Source organism: Kluyveromyces marxianus, chromosome 1 (assembly GCF_001417885.1).
Source record: "Kluyveromyces marxianus DMKU3-1042 DNA, complete genome, chromosome 1".
Taxonomy (NCBI): domain Eukaryota; kingdom Fungi; phylum Ascomycota; class Saccharomycetes; order Saccharomycetales; family Saccharomycetaceae; genus Kluyveromyces; species Kluyveromyces marxianus.
The window spans coordinates 174,140-187,546 of NC_036025.1; the positions used below are offsets into that span (position 1 = coordinate 174,140).

Genomic DNA, 13,407 nt, shown 5'->3' on the forward strand with positions numbered 1-13,407 from the left:
TTCTTAACTGTCGTTTACAAAGTTCCATGAGTAGTTAGTCTATACGTCTGGAGGGATGAATTTCATTTCTGCACGTAGCTTGAACATAGGTTTGTTAGGTCATATTGGCATCTTCTTTTCTTCTATATTGTGTATTATACGCTTCTAGTTTAGTTTTAGTGTTAGGTTTTACACAGTTTGTATTAATTGAACGAATTGAAATTTATAAAATTGAGATGAACCCAAATAAATCTGTCCAATTGCTTATATGAAATATTTAGACGTAAAAGTGGAGAGAGGCACTGCAAGAGATCTAGATGAGAGGTGGCCAGTATGCTCCCTTTATTGTTTAGCTCACGGTATGGTACGCAAGGGTTGCAGTTAGGATTAAAACGTGCTAAAACGTTATATACTCCTGTGATCAATGTAAGATGGAGAGTGCACCCTTCCTTCGGTCAAAGCAGATCTTTCTCTCAATGTAAACTTCTTTGGCAAGAGGAGCCTAAGAGTGATAGGCCTACATTGAAAGATCGTGTCAAAGAGTTGAGACTATCTCCTAATGATTCCAAAGCTTCCGGCTGGCAAGATATAAAGAGACTATTTCTACTTGCCAAACCGGAAACGAAGAGCATGCTAGTGGCATTACTTTTAATTATTGTATCAAGTGCAGTGAGTATGGCAGTTCCAAGCGTCATTGGTAAACTAATGGATATAGCGAAAGATGAACATGAACAAACAGGTGAAGAAAAAGAAGAAACAAAAATATTTGGTCTAAGTTCCAATCAGTTTTATGCAGCCTTAGGCGGTATCTTTGTCATAGGTGCATTGGCCAACGTTGGAAGAATAGTAATATTGAAAGTAACAGGTGAGAGACTAGTAGCTAGACTTAGAACTCGAACCATGAAAGCTGCTTTGCAGCAAGATGCTACATTCTTAGATCATAACCGTGTCGGTGACTTAATATCCAGACTTTCCAGCGATGCCGGTATTGTATCTAAGTCTGTGACTCAGAATTTATCTGATGGTACGAGAGCCGTGATACAAGGTTTTGTAGGCTTTGGTATGATGAGTTATATATCATGGAAGTTAACCTGCGTTATGATGCTTCTCGCTCCTCCATTGGGTGTGATGGCTCTCGTTTACGGTAAGAGAATTAGAAATCTATCAAGGCAGTTGCAAACATCCGTTGGTGAGTTAACCAAAGTGTCGGAGGAACAACTCTCCGCTACTAAAACAATCCAAGCATACTGTGGTGAGAAGAAAGAGATTCATCGTTACGCCGATGAAGTCAGGAGAGTTTTTGATGTTGGGTTCAAGGAAGCCTTGACTTCCGGCGCCTTCTTCGGTGTAACTGGTTTCGTCGGAAACGTAGCGCTCTTGGCGCTCTTGTTGACAGGTACTTCTATGATAAAGACTGGATTGATGACCGTAGGGGATTTATCATCATTTATGATGTATGCAGTTTACACTGGTAGCTCGTTATTCGGATTATCATCATTTTATTCTGAATTGATGAAGGGAGCCGGTGCTGCCGCCCGTGTCTTCGAATTAAATGATAGAAAACCCTTGATACATCCAACGATTGGTAAGGATCCAATAACATTGGAGAATAAGCCTATTCAGTTCAACCACGTCAAATTTTCTTACCCAACTAGGCCTGAGCACCAGATTTTCCAAGATCTAACGTTTACAATCAATCCGGGGGAACATGTTTGCATCGTTGGTCCTTCTGGTGGTGGTAAGTCTACTGTTGCCTCGCTTCTTTTAAGATACTACGATGTCAATTCTGGTGAGATTAAAATCGGTAATGATAACATCAAAACATTCAACCTGAGAAAGTACCGTAGATTATTAGGCGTTGTGCAACAAGAACCAATGCTCTTTAGCGGCACCATTCTGGAAAATATCTTGTATGCTGTTCCAAAGGAACTAACCAAAAACGAAACTCTTATTGGTAGAGCCATTGGTCAGGCTAACTGCACCAAGTTCTTGTCCAATTTCCCTGATGGATTGCAGACTACCGTCGGACCAAGAGGAACCCAATTATCTGGTGGCCAAAAACAGAGAATTGCATTAGCAAGAGCCTTCCTACTGGATCCAAGCATATTAATCCTCGATGAGGCAACAAGTGCACTAGATTCTCAAAGTGAAGAAGTGGTCGCTCAGTCGCTACTCTTGAGATCACTCAAGGGCAAAACTACAATTTCGATCGCTCATAGAGTAAGCACTATCCAGCATAGTTCTCGTGTTATTGTTCTAAATAAACAAGGTACAGTGGCAGAAACGGGTCCATTTGATAAACTAATAGCAATCCCAGACTCGAACTTGAACAAGTTACTCTCAAAAGAGCAGGACACAGAAGAAGACGAACCGTCAGATTCAGAACCGGCAAAGGAAAAACAATGAATGTAAATATCCAATCCAGTTCGTAATGTTCGAATCGCAGAAAAACAAAAATCCACCATAGAAACGACTAAAAATAATGCTTGTGAATCAAAAGTTACAAACGCTTGGTCCATTGCTACATTTTGTAAATAATGAAAAGAAAAAGAATAATAGATTAATAAGTAAGTTAGTACATATCATATTCTCTCAACATACCTTAGAGTGTTAGAGACTGCGACATCTATCTACGATTTAACCATATACAACTAATACCCAAAGAATATTTCTTCTTCGTTTAGCTTTTCCCTTTTTCCCTCTTACTATAAATGTTAACCACTTGACATGAATATAAGCGCACGTGACCTTACCATTCATGTGATATTGCACCCTTGAAAATTATAGAAAGCCACAGTGTCAGCAAATGCTGACTCTGCAATGAGACATTATAGGACAGCAACCTGTATTTATATATACAGTACTTGTAAAAGACCAACCAGAAGAGAGTATCTATCGAAATGTACTGTTGAAATATACATCTTTAAGTAATAGTCACTCAGTAGCGATATAACTAGAGAATTATCTCACATAACAAGACTTGACGGAAAGTATGACTACAGTACATAGCGCATTAAAAGAGCTTGACCAAGAAGAGTTGGCCAAGAGCAATCCATTTATCAAGTTAGTACATGGCCAAACGATTGTAGAAGTACCTGAGTTAGAGCTTGAGTGCGGAATAACTATTAGCAACTTTCCTATTGCTTACAAGACATGGGGGTATTTGAATGAGGCTAAGGATAATGTCTTAGTGATTTGTCATGCTTTGACCGGGTCATCTGATGTAGCGGACTGGTGGGGACCTTTGTTGGGCACAGGGTTAGCGTTTGATCCTTCGAAGTTCTTTGTGATTTGCTTGAATTCTATGGGATCTCCTTACGGGTCTTTTTCGCCGTTGTCCATCGATGCATCGACAGGCGAGAGGTACGGACCGGAGTTTCCACTTTGTACAGTCAGAGATGATGTAAGAGCTCACAAGATAGTCCTTGATTCTCTTGGCGTAAGTTCGATTGCATGTGTCATTGGGGGTTCCATGGGTGGTATGGTTGCACTTGAATGGTCCGCCATTTACGGTTCGGAGTATGTGAAGAATTTGGTTGCTTTGGCAACATCTGCTAGACACTCAGCATGGTGCATCTCTTGGTCGGAGGCTCAGAGACAATCAATATACTCGGATCCAAAATACATGGATGGTTATTACTCTCTAGACGAACCACCAACTGTTGGATTATCAGCAGCCAGAATGTCTGCTCTTTTGACCTATCGTTCAAGGAATAGTTTTGAAAACAAATTCTCTAGATCAATACCGTCATTGCAACAACAACAAAAGTCAGGTCGTCTAGATGCACAGACACAAAGCCAGTCGCAATCACAGTTAACATCTAAAAAATTGCAAGACCTCAACAAGGAAATTCACAACGACGGTAATCGTTCCAGATATCCTCTATTAAGTGAGAGAAAGCCCAGTGTATCATCGATTTCCTCTTCTTGCTCATCAAGAGAATCCTGTCACTCGCTATCCTCATCTACTTCGGTATCGTCTCTAAGCAAGTCAAAAAGCCCAAAACAAGTTAAGCCAGCACAGACGTACTTCTCAGCGCAATCATATCTACGATACCAAGGTGAGAAGTTTGTAAAACGTTTTGATGCTAATTGTTACATTTCTATTACAAGAAAACTAGACACCCACGATTTAGCCCGTGATAGAAATGAAGAAGATATCGCAAACGTTTTGGAGTCGTTCAAGCAACCAGCATTAATCATTGGTATATCTTCTGACGGACTGTTCACGTATTCTGAACAAGAGTTTTTGGCAGCTCACATTCCTAACGCTAGATTGGAGAAGATAAACTCACCAGAGGGTCACGATGCCTTCTTGTTAGAATTCAAACTAATTAACAAACTCATTAAGGACTTCCTTGCTAAGAACTGTAAAGAGCTTGTTGAGTCAGAGGGGCGTCTTTGGCAGGATAATGTCGAAGTTGTAACAAACTCTGTATTTGGAGAAGCCGAGGAGGTTACAAATTGGTAAGCGTTAATGTAAATATTTTATAGTTTTGCATCATTTCGAAAGTATAATGGCAATAATAGGGCACGTTAATGTTAGAAATGTGCTTTCATGATTGATTCCTTAATATCCCCATTCAGTGCTCCAAGAGCAAAAGCGCAATGTGATTATTCATTATCCGAATATGTTGCATAATTTATTCCTACATTACTCATATTGCAGCTAAAATTAGGTAGGCAGACCAAACATTAAACAAGTTTAATGATCTTCGTTTCGCCAATTGATTCACTTTATTTTCCTTTTAAATACTTAATGGAAGACAAAATGAAAGAAACGTTTAAGTTTAGAACAATATATAAAAATATACCAGAGTTATACTTAATTTTTTACACCAGTAACCATGACCCATCATTTGAAGCACCACTTTCTTCCGTACTAGGTTCACTCAGTTCTTCTTGTTCGGTAGGAATGCGTCTTGCATCTGAATCAGAATGATCCGTTGAGAAGTCCTCAGTAGAAGCGAGATTTTCGTAACTACTTGTTTCTGACTTCTTCTTAATTAAACTTCTCGCATATCCCAATTCTGAATAGATACAGCTTATCGCTGTTTCAACTCCATGCTCCTTTGATATTAACTCACCAATATGTTTTGCTCTGCGAATTATTCTAGTATTTGTCGTGACTTCTGTAAGAGCCTTTGCTAATGAGGTTTTATTCAATTTCTTTAAAGCTACCCCTGCACCTATATCTTCAATCCTGCTAGCATAGAAGAACTGATCTCCAAAAAATGGTTTAATAATAGTTGGTAACCCAGCCCGTAACGATGCACCTGTGGTACCCGATCCACCATGATGGACACTGGCATCTATCTGGGTAAACAACCAATCATGAGGCACATCACCTGAATTGTATATGCATGCTGGTAGTTCCTTATCAATTGCTTTCGCATCTTTATCTCCAAATCTGTTCGACCAACCCTTGTTTAATACACAGAAAACATCTGCTTCCAAAACGGCGTCGACTATAGTATCTGTCATTTTTTGGGGATCATTTACAACAATTGAACCAAACCCAATGTAAACAATCTTCTTCTTCAATTCACGAGCCTTCTTGAGAAAGCTTACAAATGCGGGAGGGGGATCGTAAGAAAGCTTTTCATCGAGGAACCAATATCCTGTCACTTTGATCCATTCATTGAAATCAATGCTTGGTGGGTAGATTGTAGGAGATACATTATAAAGGAACGGAACCCTATTCTGTTGCATGGTGAAAAGATTAGTTTTAGGCAAATTCAAAGTTTTCTCTCTCCATTCGTTAACTTTACCGCTAATACCCTTCCAAAATATATTCTCGAAAAGAACATGAGTGAAGTAGTTATAACTACCACCACGTTTTTGGTCCGGTACAATAAAAGCATGCGGATATGCCCTAGTTCTAGTCCAAGGCATTGTAAATGCCCTGAAATAAGGTATTTCCAAAGCTTCTGCAATATGAATACCAGCCATAGCACTCGGGGATTCAATAAGAATATCAATACCTTGAGCACCCTCCCAAGCGCTTTGTAATAACGAACCAATCCAACCTGTAAAGTTCGCAGACGCGTCTCTCAATAATCCTACGTTCATTGATCCATGTTGAACCATTAGGGAAATTAACTCTGCTGGATTTCCGGATATTTCCCTAAACTCTATACCGTAGGATTCAATCCAATCCTTAAACTCAAGGTGTGTCAAGAGTACAACAGTATGTCCTTCTGCCATTAAACCTTTTGCTAGAGCGATGTATGGTTGGACATCACCTCTAGAACCAATAGTGAGAAGTCCGAATTTGTAACTCTTGTTTGGTTTGATTGTTGTTGTAAAGTATGGATTCTTTTCAACAATTAAGGGTATATCATACCCTTGCTCACTGATTTTCTCTTCTAAAAGCTTGAGATTTGCTGCTTCGGATATCTTGTGTATGGAATCTAATCGCGCGTTTTTCTTCCTTTCCGTGTTTGTATGACCATTGATGTCCATTGTTTTCATTAGAACGAATTCACAATCATCTCTGGCATTCTTATTACTGAATTCTAGAAATAGTTCCTCATGTCCCTGTATCACAATTACCAAACCAAAATAGCCAAACCTGAAGCCCGTTTCTTTGCTGCAGTTCTCAATGTCTTCCAATGGCAACACCATTTTTGTATTAACGCCTGGCAAGAGTGAACGAAAGCAAATATTTTTATCTGAAATATAAATCTTACCATATACGGGCATGTTCCTATTGAGATAACCATGATAGCTGGCCAAGAGTGTCACTGTATTATCAAATGAGAAGTGGAACTTAAACCTTTTATCCGAGTGTTCTGAATCATTTGCGTCTGCAGCATACTTATCGTCAAGCGGGAAGTATGCATCATTTTTGACATTGAAATGAACCGGGTCTGCCGCCCACATCGTAGGAATATTTTGGAACTTCTTGGGAGTGAATCTGGATATTATTGATTTCGAATCCTTATCTGGTTCTACTTCTACTTCGACTGATGGGTCGTGAATTATTCCAGGAGAATAGTGCTCAATAATAATATCATCTTCTAGTCGTTCTAGTTTATTTGGGGAAGTTAACCTCAAGCTACTCGCCATTGATTTTATCCTCTTCTTGACTCTCTTAGGATATGCGGAAGATACATGGCCAGTGTCAGACGTGGGTAATTCCGAAATGGGAGCGGATAATGGTGCAGTGGAAGCTGCCATATCATTGTCCATGACGGAACCAGCATCTTCAACCGAGTCGACTAAAAGATCTGAACTATTTTTCTTGCTGTCAGCATTTTTCCCGCTGTTGCTCAAATCTGTTGCAGATTCCACTTTTTTGAAGTCGATCAGTATTTGAGAACCGCTTAATTCCAAGTCTTTCAACAAACTATTGATCTTATTCTTCATCTTTCTTGCGCTTCCCTGGAAAAACACGAAGAAGTATTCATCTATGGCATAACCGGATGTATTCTCAAGAGCTTTAATTCTGAGTGTACCGCTCTGATCCAAGATAGCATTTTCGTCTAGGTCAACGATGTTTTGCAATGGGATCTTAACGGTGATAGTATTTGTATCAGAATGCTGAGAAGCAAATATCTGTTTCTTTATACTGCTCACCCAATGTCTCGCAGAGTGGAAGGAGTCAGCACGTAGTTCAATCACATCATTCTTCACCTTGATCTCAAATTTCGCATAATGTGCTTCTCTAGCCGAGATTTTGGCGTATTGAATATCCTTTATGTCTATTGCCAACAACGGGAAGTACAAATCCGTGGAAGATCCATGGAAAGTCAACGTGCGACCCTTCAAAACAACCCAATAACGGTGAGATTTACCCAACGAAGACCCACTCACAAATTGCAACGAGCCACTCAAGTGGAAGTCATTCTCAAAATTCGGTATGAACGCAAAGAAAAAAAGGTGCTTATTCGTCAAGTATATATGGCCTTGAATCATGATATCTCTCAACAACCAGCATGGGAACTCCTCAACGTAATGCTCATCCTCATCAGGGATAAACTTTTTGAGTAGCTTCTCTCTAACGAGATCCTTTCTGGACTTGGAAGCGGTACTGGGCTGAGACAATGCATCCTGATTCATCTCAATGGAAAAATCAAACAACGTCCTGTCTGCTTGCGATGACGCATCAAGAATCGTAGTTGCCGCATCATTCAACAGCTCCACTTCATCGCTACTGTTGCTCTCTTCTTCCTCCTCCCTCAACTCGTCCATCCCAGCATACATGCTGGCTGTAGCCAAAAACCCTGCAAAACTTTTAGCCATACATTGTGGTTGAGCAACATCATCTGAAACCTCGTTACCACCCCCGCCACCCGTAACTGCGCCCCCACTAACGTCTATGCTGTCCATTTTCTTATTGATTGCTTGGAGCGTAGATTCCAGAGTCTCAGAGTTCGAAGAACTAAACCGTAAATCCGCTACTGAATGGTAAATGTGATCCACTGGTGATAAACTTTTCCTCACAAATGCCTTAGGAGCTATGAACATAGACTTCGAAAATCTACTGGGACTTCGTGAACGTTCTGGCGATGACTCCTCTGGCATCTATCTATAAATAAAAACAATCCAAAATCAAATCAAATCAAATCTCAAATATGTCCAAACCTCTAGAAGCCTCTAACTCTATACAGATTGATTGATGATCTCTTGCTTATATTCAAAACCCAAAAAAATAATATTAAATATAAATATATTGCTCACTGAAAACTCATTTCCTTCCAATTATCAACAATGAATATCTCCTGTTCAAATAACTTGGTCAAAACTCCTGCAGATGCAATGCCTTTTGCTACTGTTGCCATGTTAGATTTGCCCTACCCTATGATATTTTAGGGGTATTTAATACCACAGAAACGAGAATGGGGGGATGTGGACATTACCCGGCCCACTAGAAGAAATTTTTTTTTTTTTTTTTGCTTGCATAGCGTAAATTTTACTGGGGTTTATTTAGCGGACAATATCACGGAGAATATCACTCAGCCGGAGTGCTTTCGAAGTGCTTTCGAAGTGCTTCCGGAGTGCTTCCGAAGGCCATTAAAAGAGCCCTCAGAGAGCCATTCCGGGAGTAGATAGGGGAAACAGTTTCTATGCATACCTATCACATATGGCACTTGCAGAAAATGGTATTTTAGGGCACTTCCATCGTAGACAGGAGACCGGGCATTTAATTTCGGCTTTAGTAAGACTATAGGATCAAGATTAGAATTAGAATTAGAATTAGAATTAGAATTAGAATTACTATTGAAATATTAAGTAATGTGTGGGTATATAATATTAAACTAAACTAAACTAGGGTATGAGTAAAATGAGTAAAATGGTAGCGAGAAGGATATTTCCACACTACTGTTGATTTTCTATTCTATGCAATAGGAAACGCTTGGCGTCTGTAACCTCCTCGTAGACTTCTTGTAGCACCCGTATCTCTTTGTTCCCGAACAACAACGAAATGAGTCCGTCGATCACACCAGATGCGGTGACAATAACAGCAAATAGGATCCAAAGGATCGATGACCAACCAGCAATGTTTGACGTAAAAGTAGTAACCACCATCGAGAGGACGACTAGCACGACAGAGGCCCAGAAATGAGATCCTCTCCAAAGTTTCTGCCACTGCGCCGTGATCATGTAGTCGTCGATGCATTTTAGTAGACCGTCGTACACTTCTAGTCTTGATTGGATTTGATCTGTAGTCATGTAGGAGGTGTTTGGCTGTAAAGATAATGAATTCTCTGAATATTCGCTCCGTTCTTTCAGCTGTAGGACGCATGCGTAACCGAAATGATCGCTAAAACTGCCGATATTAGGAATCACTTCTGTGAAAGTAACCTTGGCATCTATCGTGCAGAGTGTGGTCGAATCTATGAGGGCGTAGTCCAACCGACATGCCTCGTCGGCACCACGATGAGCTCTCCATGTGTTCAAAGTAGAGTCACATGTTGTGCCTGCATGTTTAATCTGGTCTACCGGAGACAACGACGCAATATGGACAAGAGGCTGCGCTCCGAATTTTTGCTCCCAAGAATCCACTTGGCCGGCTTCCAATGTGAGGAGTTGGTGCGGTAATGATCCAGGCCTCGAGTTCAAGTCCCCAACAACAACAACAGAGTACCCTGCCTTCTTGTACAAGTTCACCAACTTGCTGAAATCCCATGCTTGGCAGGCTCTGTGGCACTCGTATGCAGCGTCACCGTTAAGCGCATACGGAGCATGCATGTGACTGTTTAAAATTGCAATCGGAGCATACTGTGGAGCTGTGCGCTCCAAAAGCGTTATGCTGATCGATTTGCCAACATACCAGTCCCCTCTCCAAAACGCACTGGGACGCCCGTTTATTGGAAATCTGTATAAAAAAGTGGACTCTATAGGGATCTTAGACAATATGGCTAATCCGGGACCCGTTATCATCCCAGACTTGAACCGCCGATAGTATGGGTATCTATTCTTGCACTTCTGCACAATATAGCTCCAATCCTCGTCGCACCAAATTTCCTGCAACGCCACTACATCGTACTCCTCCACACCATCGCAGCTTCCATTCCCGCTACTGTCCCATCCACTACCGCTCTTCAAGCCATACATATCCTCGCCTCGAAAGTTCCCAGCCAACCTCTCAGCAATAGCTGTCAACCGCTGCTTCCGAAACTTGGACACATACTTTAAACCCCACGTATTAAACGTCAAAAAACGTATTTTCCCAGGATCCGATTCGCTTTCATTGCCTGAATCAGCAACAGCATTCACACTGATGCGTGCCACACTCTTTAAACTAGACGACGTCAACTTGGAAACTATACTTGTATTCTTCTAAAAAATACCCGCTTATTACTCAAATCCAACAAATTATAAACTTTAATTTGCGGCAACAAAAACACAAACCAGCTTGCTGCGTATGATATTCTTCGATGAACTAACTCAACTAGTCGCTTCTCACTATCGTAACCTCCGCTATAGCTACACTATTGGATCCTTGCCCTCACCAAATAACCCTTTCTATAAAGCCCCTTTTTGTGTTTAGTTTAATTTTACATGCTGTCACTAAGTCAAAGGCATCGATTCTAAACCTTGTTTTGTTTTTATTTATACGAAATTGCTTTCCCGGATTTGAAGATATCTTCAACATATAAACAATTAAACAATAGACAACCCGACATCTTGTATATATATATATGCTTAGTTATATATGTACGTGGATGGTCTAAGGGTGGCGTGGCGTTTATTCAAGGGATCAAGATCAGTGCGATCGAATATTAGAGATGGGAATTGATGAATTTAGCGACTTGAAGTCGAAAATGGACGGGTTCCAAACGAAAATGGACAAGTTTCTAGAAAAGAGCAGAGAAGAGCTCAGTGTGAAGACAGAGCGGTACTGGGGTGGGGAGACTGAGAAGCTGAGGCTTATTGAGACACTACGTGGGAAGTTAGAAGAGTTGGAAACACGACGTGTGGATTTGCGGGAGGATTTCGAGAGTTCACAACGCGAAGCAAACGAAGCGAACGCGCAAAGTAAAGCCTACCATACAAAGCTCGAAAAGCTCAAGGAGGAGCGAGACTTCTTGAGAAAAGAGGTCGAAAAGCTGGAGGTGTTGCTACACGAGCAAGCACGGGATTTGGAACGTGAGAAGGAGTCCCGTGAGCTCCAAAGTGGGCGAGATGAGGCTGAAGTAGAGGCATTTGAAAAGTTGTTGGGATTGAGCATATCGGCGTCTGTACAGGATGTGATCACCTTCACATTTACCGGAGATTCGAATTGCTGGATCAGTTTGGATGTCTCTGGCGATGGATACAAAATCGCAGCCTCGCAGCCCCAGCTGCCGCATGTTGCTGAGAAGGATCTTGTCGACCAACTGTCGGCCACGGACGACCTTCGGGTTTTCCTAAAGAGTGCACGCTCACTGCTGCTTTCAGTTTCCTGAGCTCCAACCAAAAGCGGGATCCAGCCAGCGCGCCTGTCGAAGACTTGAAGGCTCGAAAGCTCGAAAGCTGGCGTAGCGAGCGATCCTGTTCTTCGGACGTCACTTTACTTTGCACCTATACGACAGGCCCAGTGCCTTGTATTCGTAAATATTACTTACCCGGCATATCACGTGATATGTAAACAAAACCCAAGGAAAATGAGCCCAAGAAAAAATAAAATTCTTTCGTCTGCATTCCCTGACATATACTGCAAATCGGAATACAACAGAATATGGAACATCGATAAATACTTGTTGTTGGAATTCAAATACACAGGACAATTGAGAGGTTGTGAGCTGAGACAGTCTAAGCGGGGCCGTTTAAAAGCAATTAGGGCTACACCCAGGCTATACGGAGGCTACAGTCCTTTGCTTTTTCTCTGTTAAGATGCTTTCTCAATGGAAATTATGGGTTTGTTGTGCTCTTCTGACGTTGAGTTTCAGGGTATCAAGGGCGTCACCAGGCGACCAGCTCGATGAATTCGATGACTGTGTTGACGCATGTGCTGTGGCAAAGCATTGCCCGGATGCAGAAGCGATTGAGGAGGATAATCCGTTCAAGAACGACCAGTTTGCAGATTTAGGGCTCTGCTATAAGTTATTGTTGTGGGACTGCAACAGCGATTGTGATTACCAATGCCAGCACGTTATAACGAATATGAGAATCCAGAATGGCGAGGAGATTTACCAGTTCCATGGAAAGTGGCCGTTCAAAAGAGCATTCGGCACACAGGAGTTTTATTCGACAATTTTCTCGATAGGTAACTTTGTGCCTCACTACAAGGGTTTTAAGTTGTGCAGGAGAGCATTGAGAAAAATTCCGCGTTCAGACCAGTCGAGGAAAATGCTCGTGAACTACCTCCTTGTGTCAGTAGCCGGAATGCTTGCATGGACGAGTAGCTCCATTTTCCACACAAGAGACTTAATCATTACGGAAAAGCTTGATTATTTCTTTGCTGGGTTCACGGTGCTCACTGGGTTCCATGCCATCTTCTACAGATCTATGAGGCTCGATTTGCATCATAAAACTGGTACATGCTTTAGTGTGCTCGTGATATTAATATTCCTAGCGCACATTTTGCGCTTGTACCTAGATTGGTCTTACACGTATAATATGAGATTTAATGTTTTCTTCGGAATTCTGCAACACATGCTGCTTGTGGCACTTGCTCTTCTTAATTTCCAACGCGTGCGCTCGCTGAGAAGTGATCTGATACACGATCTCGTGCTAGTCCCGATAGGACTTGTCGTTTTCACCTCTTTGGCGATGTCTTGTGAGTTATTCGACTTCTTCAGCTACAATTTCCAGATAGATTCGCACGCTATCTGGCATGGTTTGACGATATTTCCATCGTTTTACCTATATCCATTCTTCTTGAAAGATTATATTTTCCTAAAGTCCAAGACTGTGGTCAACATCAAAGAGGTGTAGCCGATAGGTGTTATTTTTGTTGACGCCGTGTAGATTTATATTTATCTGTATCTAAAAGTA

General features: G+C 41.3%; 6 protein-coding genes across 6 annotated transcripts; 4 read left to right on the top strand and 2 right to left on the bottom strand.

Moving 5' to 3' along the window:
* Positions 1-312: 312 nt before the first annotated feature.
* MDL1 (ATP-binding cassette permease MDL1) lies at positions 313-2,385 on the top strand (the record flags this gene model as incomplete). The annotated part of the gene is made up of 1 exon (XM_022822603.1): positions 313-2,385. The coding sequence occupies one exon, from the start codon at positions 313-315 to the stop codon at positions 2,383-2,385; it is 2,073 nt and encodes a 690-aa protein (XP_022673627.1).
* A 586-nt stretch (positions 2,386-2,971) lies between these two features.
* MET2 (homoserine O-acetyltransferase) lies at positions 2,972-4,450 on the top strand (the record flags this gene model as incomplete). The annotated part of the gene is made up of 1 exon (XM_022822614.1): positions 2,972-4,450. One exon carries the CDS (start codon positions 2,972-2,974, stop codon positions 4,448-4,450), a length of 1,479 nt encoding a protein of 492 aa, XP_022673628.1.
* A 362-nt stretch (positions 4,451-4,812) lies between these two features.
* ATG26 (sterol 3-beta-glucosyltransferase) lies at positions 4,813-8,508 on the bottom strand (the record flags this gene model as incomplete). Its single annotated transcript, XM_022822625.1, has 1 exon — positions 4,813-8,508. The coding sequence occupies one exon, from the start codon at positions 8,506-8,508 to the stop codon at positions 4,813-4,815; it is 3,696 nt and encodes a 1,231-aa protein (XP_022673629.1).
* Positions 8,509-9,303: 795 nt separating this feature from the next.
* On the bottom strand, positions 9,304-10,542 carry ISC1 (inositol phosphosphingolipid phospholipase; the record flags this gene model as incomplete). The annotated part of the gene is made up of 1 exon (XM_022822637.1): positions 9,304-10,542. The coding sequence occupies one exon, from the start codon at positions 10,540-10,542 to the stop codon at positions 9,304-9,306; it is 1,239 nt and encodes a 412-aa protein (XP_022673630.1).
* A 674-nt stretch (positions 10,543-11,216) lies between these two features.
* SPC25 (kinetochore-associated Ndc80 complex subunit SPC25) lies at positions 11,217-11,876 on the top strand (the record flags this gene model as incomplete). Its single annotated transcript, XM_022822648.1, has 1 exon — positions 11,217-11,876. The coding sequence occupies one exon, from the start codon at positions 11,217-11,219 to the stop codon at positions 11,874-11,876; it is 660 nt and encodes a 219-aa protein (XP_022673631.1).
* Positions 11,877-12,303: 427 nt separating this feature from the next.
* PER1 (Per1p) lies at positions 12,304-13,347 on the top strand (the record flags this gene model as incomplete). Its single annotated transcript, XM_022822659.1, has 1 exon — positions 12,304-13,347. One exon carries the CDS (start codon positions 12,304-12,306, stop codon positions 13,345-13,347), a length of 1,044 nt encoding a protein of 347 aa, XP_022673632.1.
* Positions 13,348-13,407: the final 60 nt, after the last annotated feature.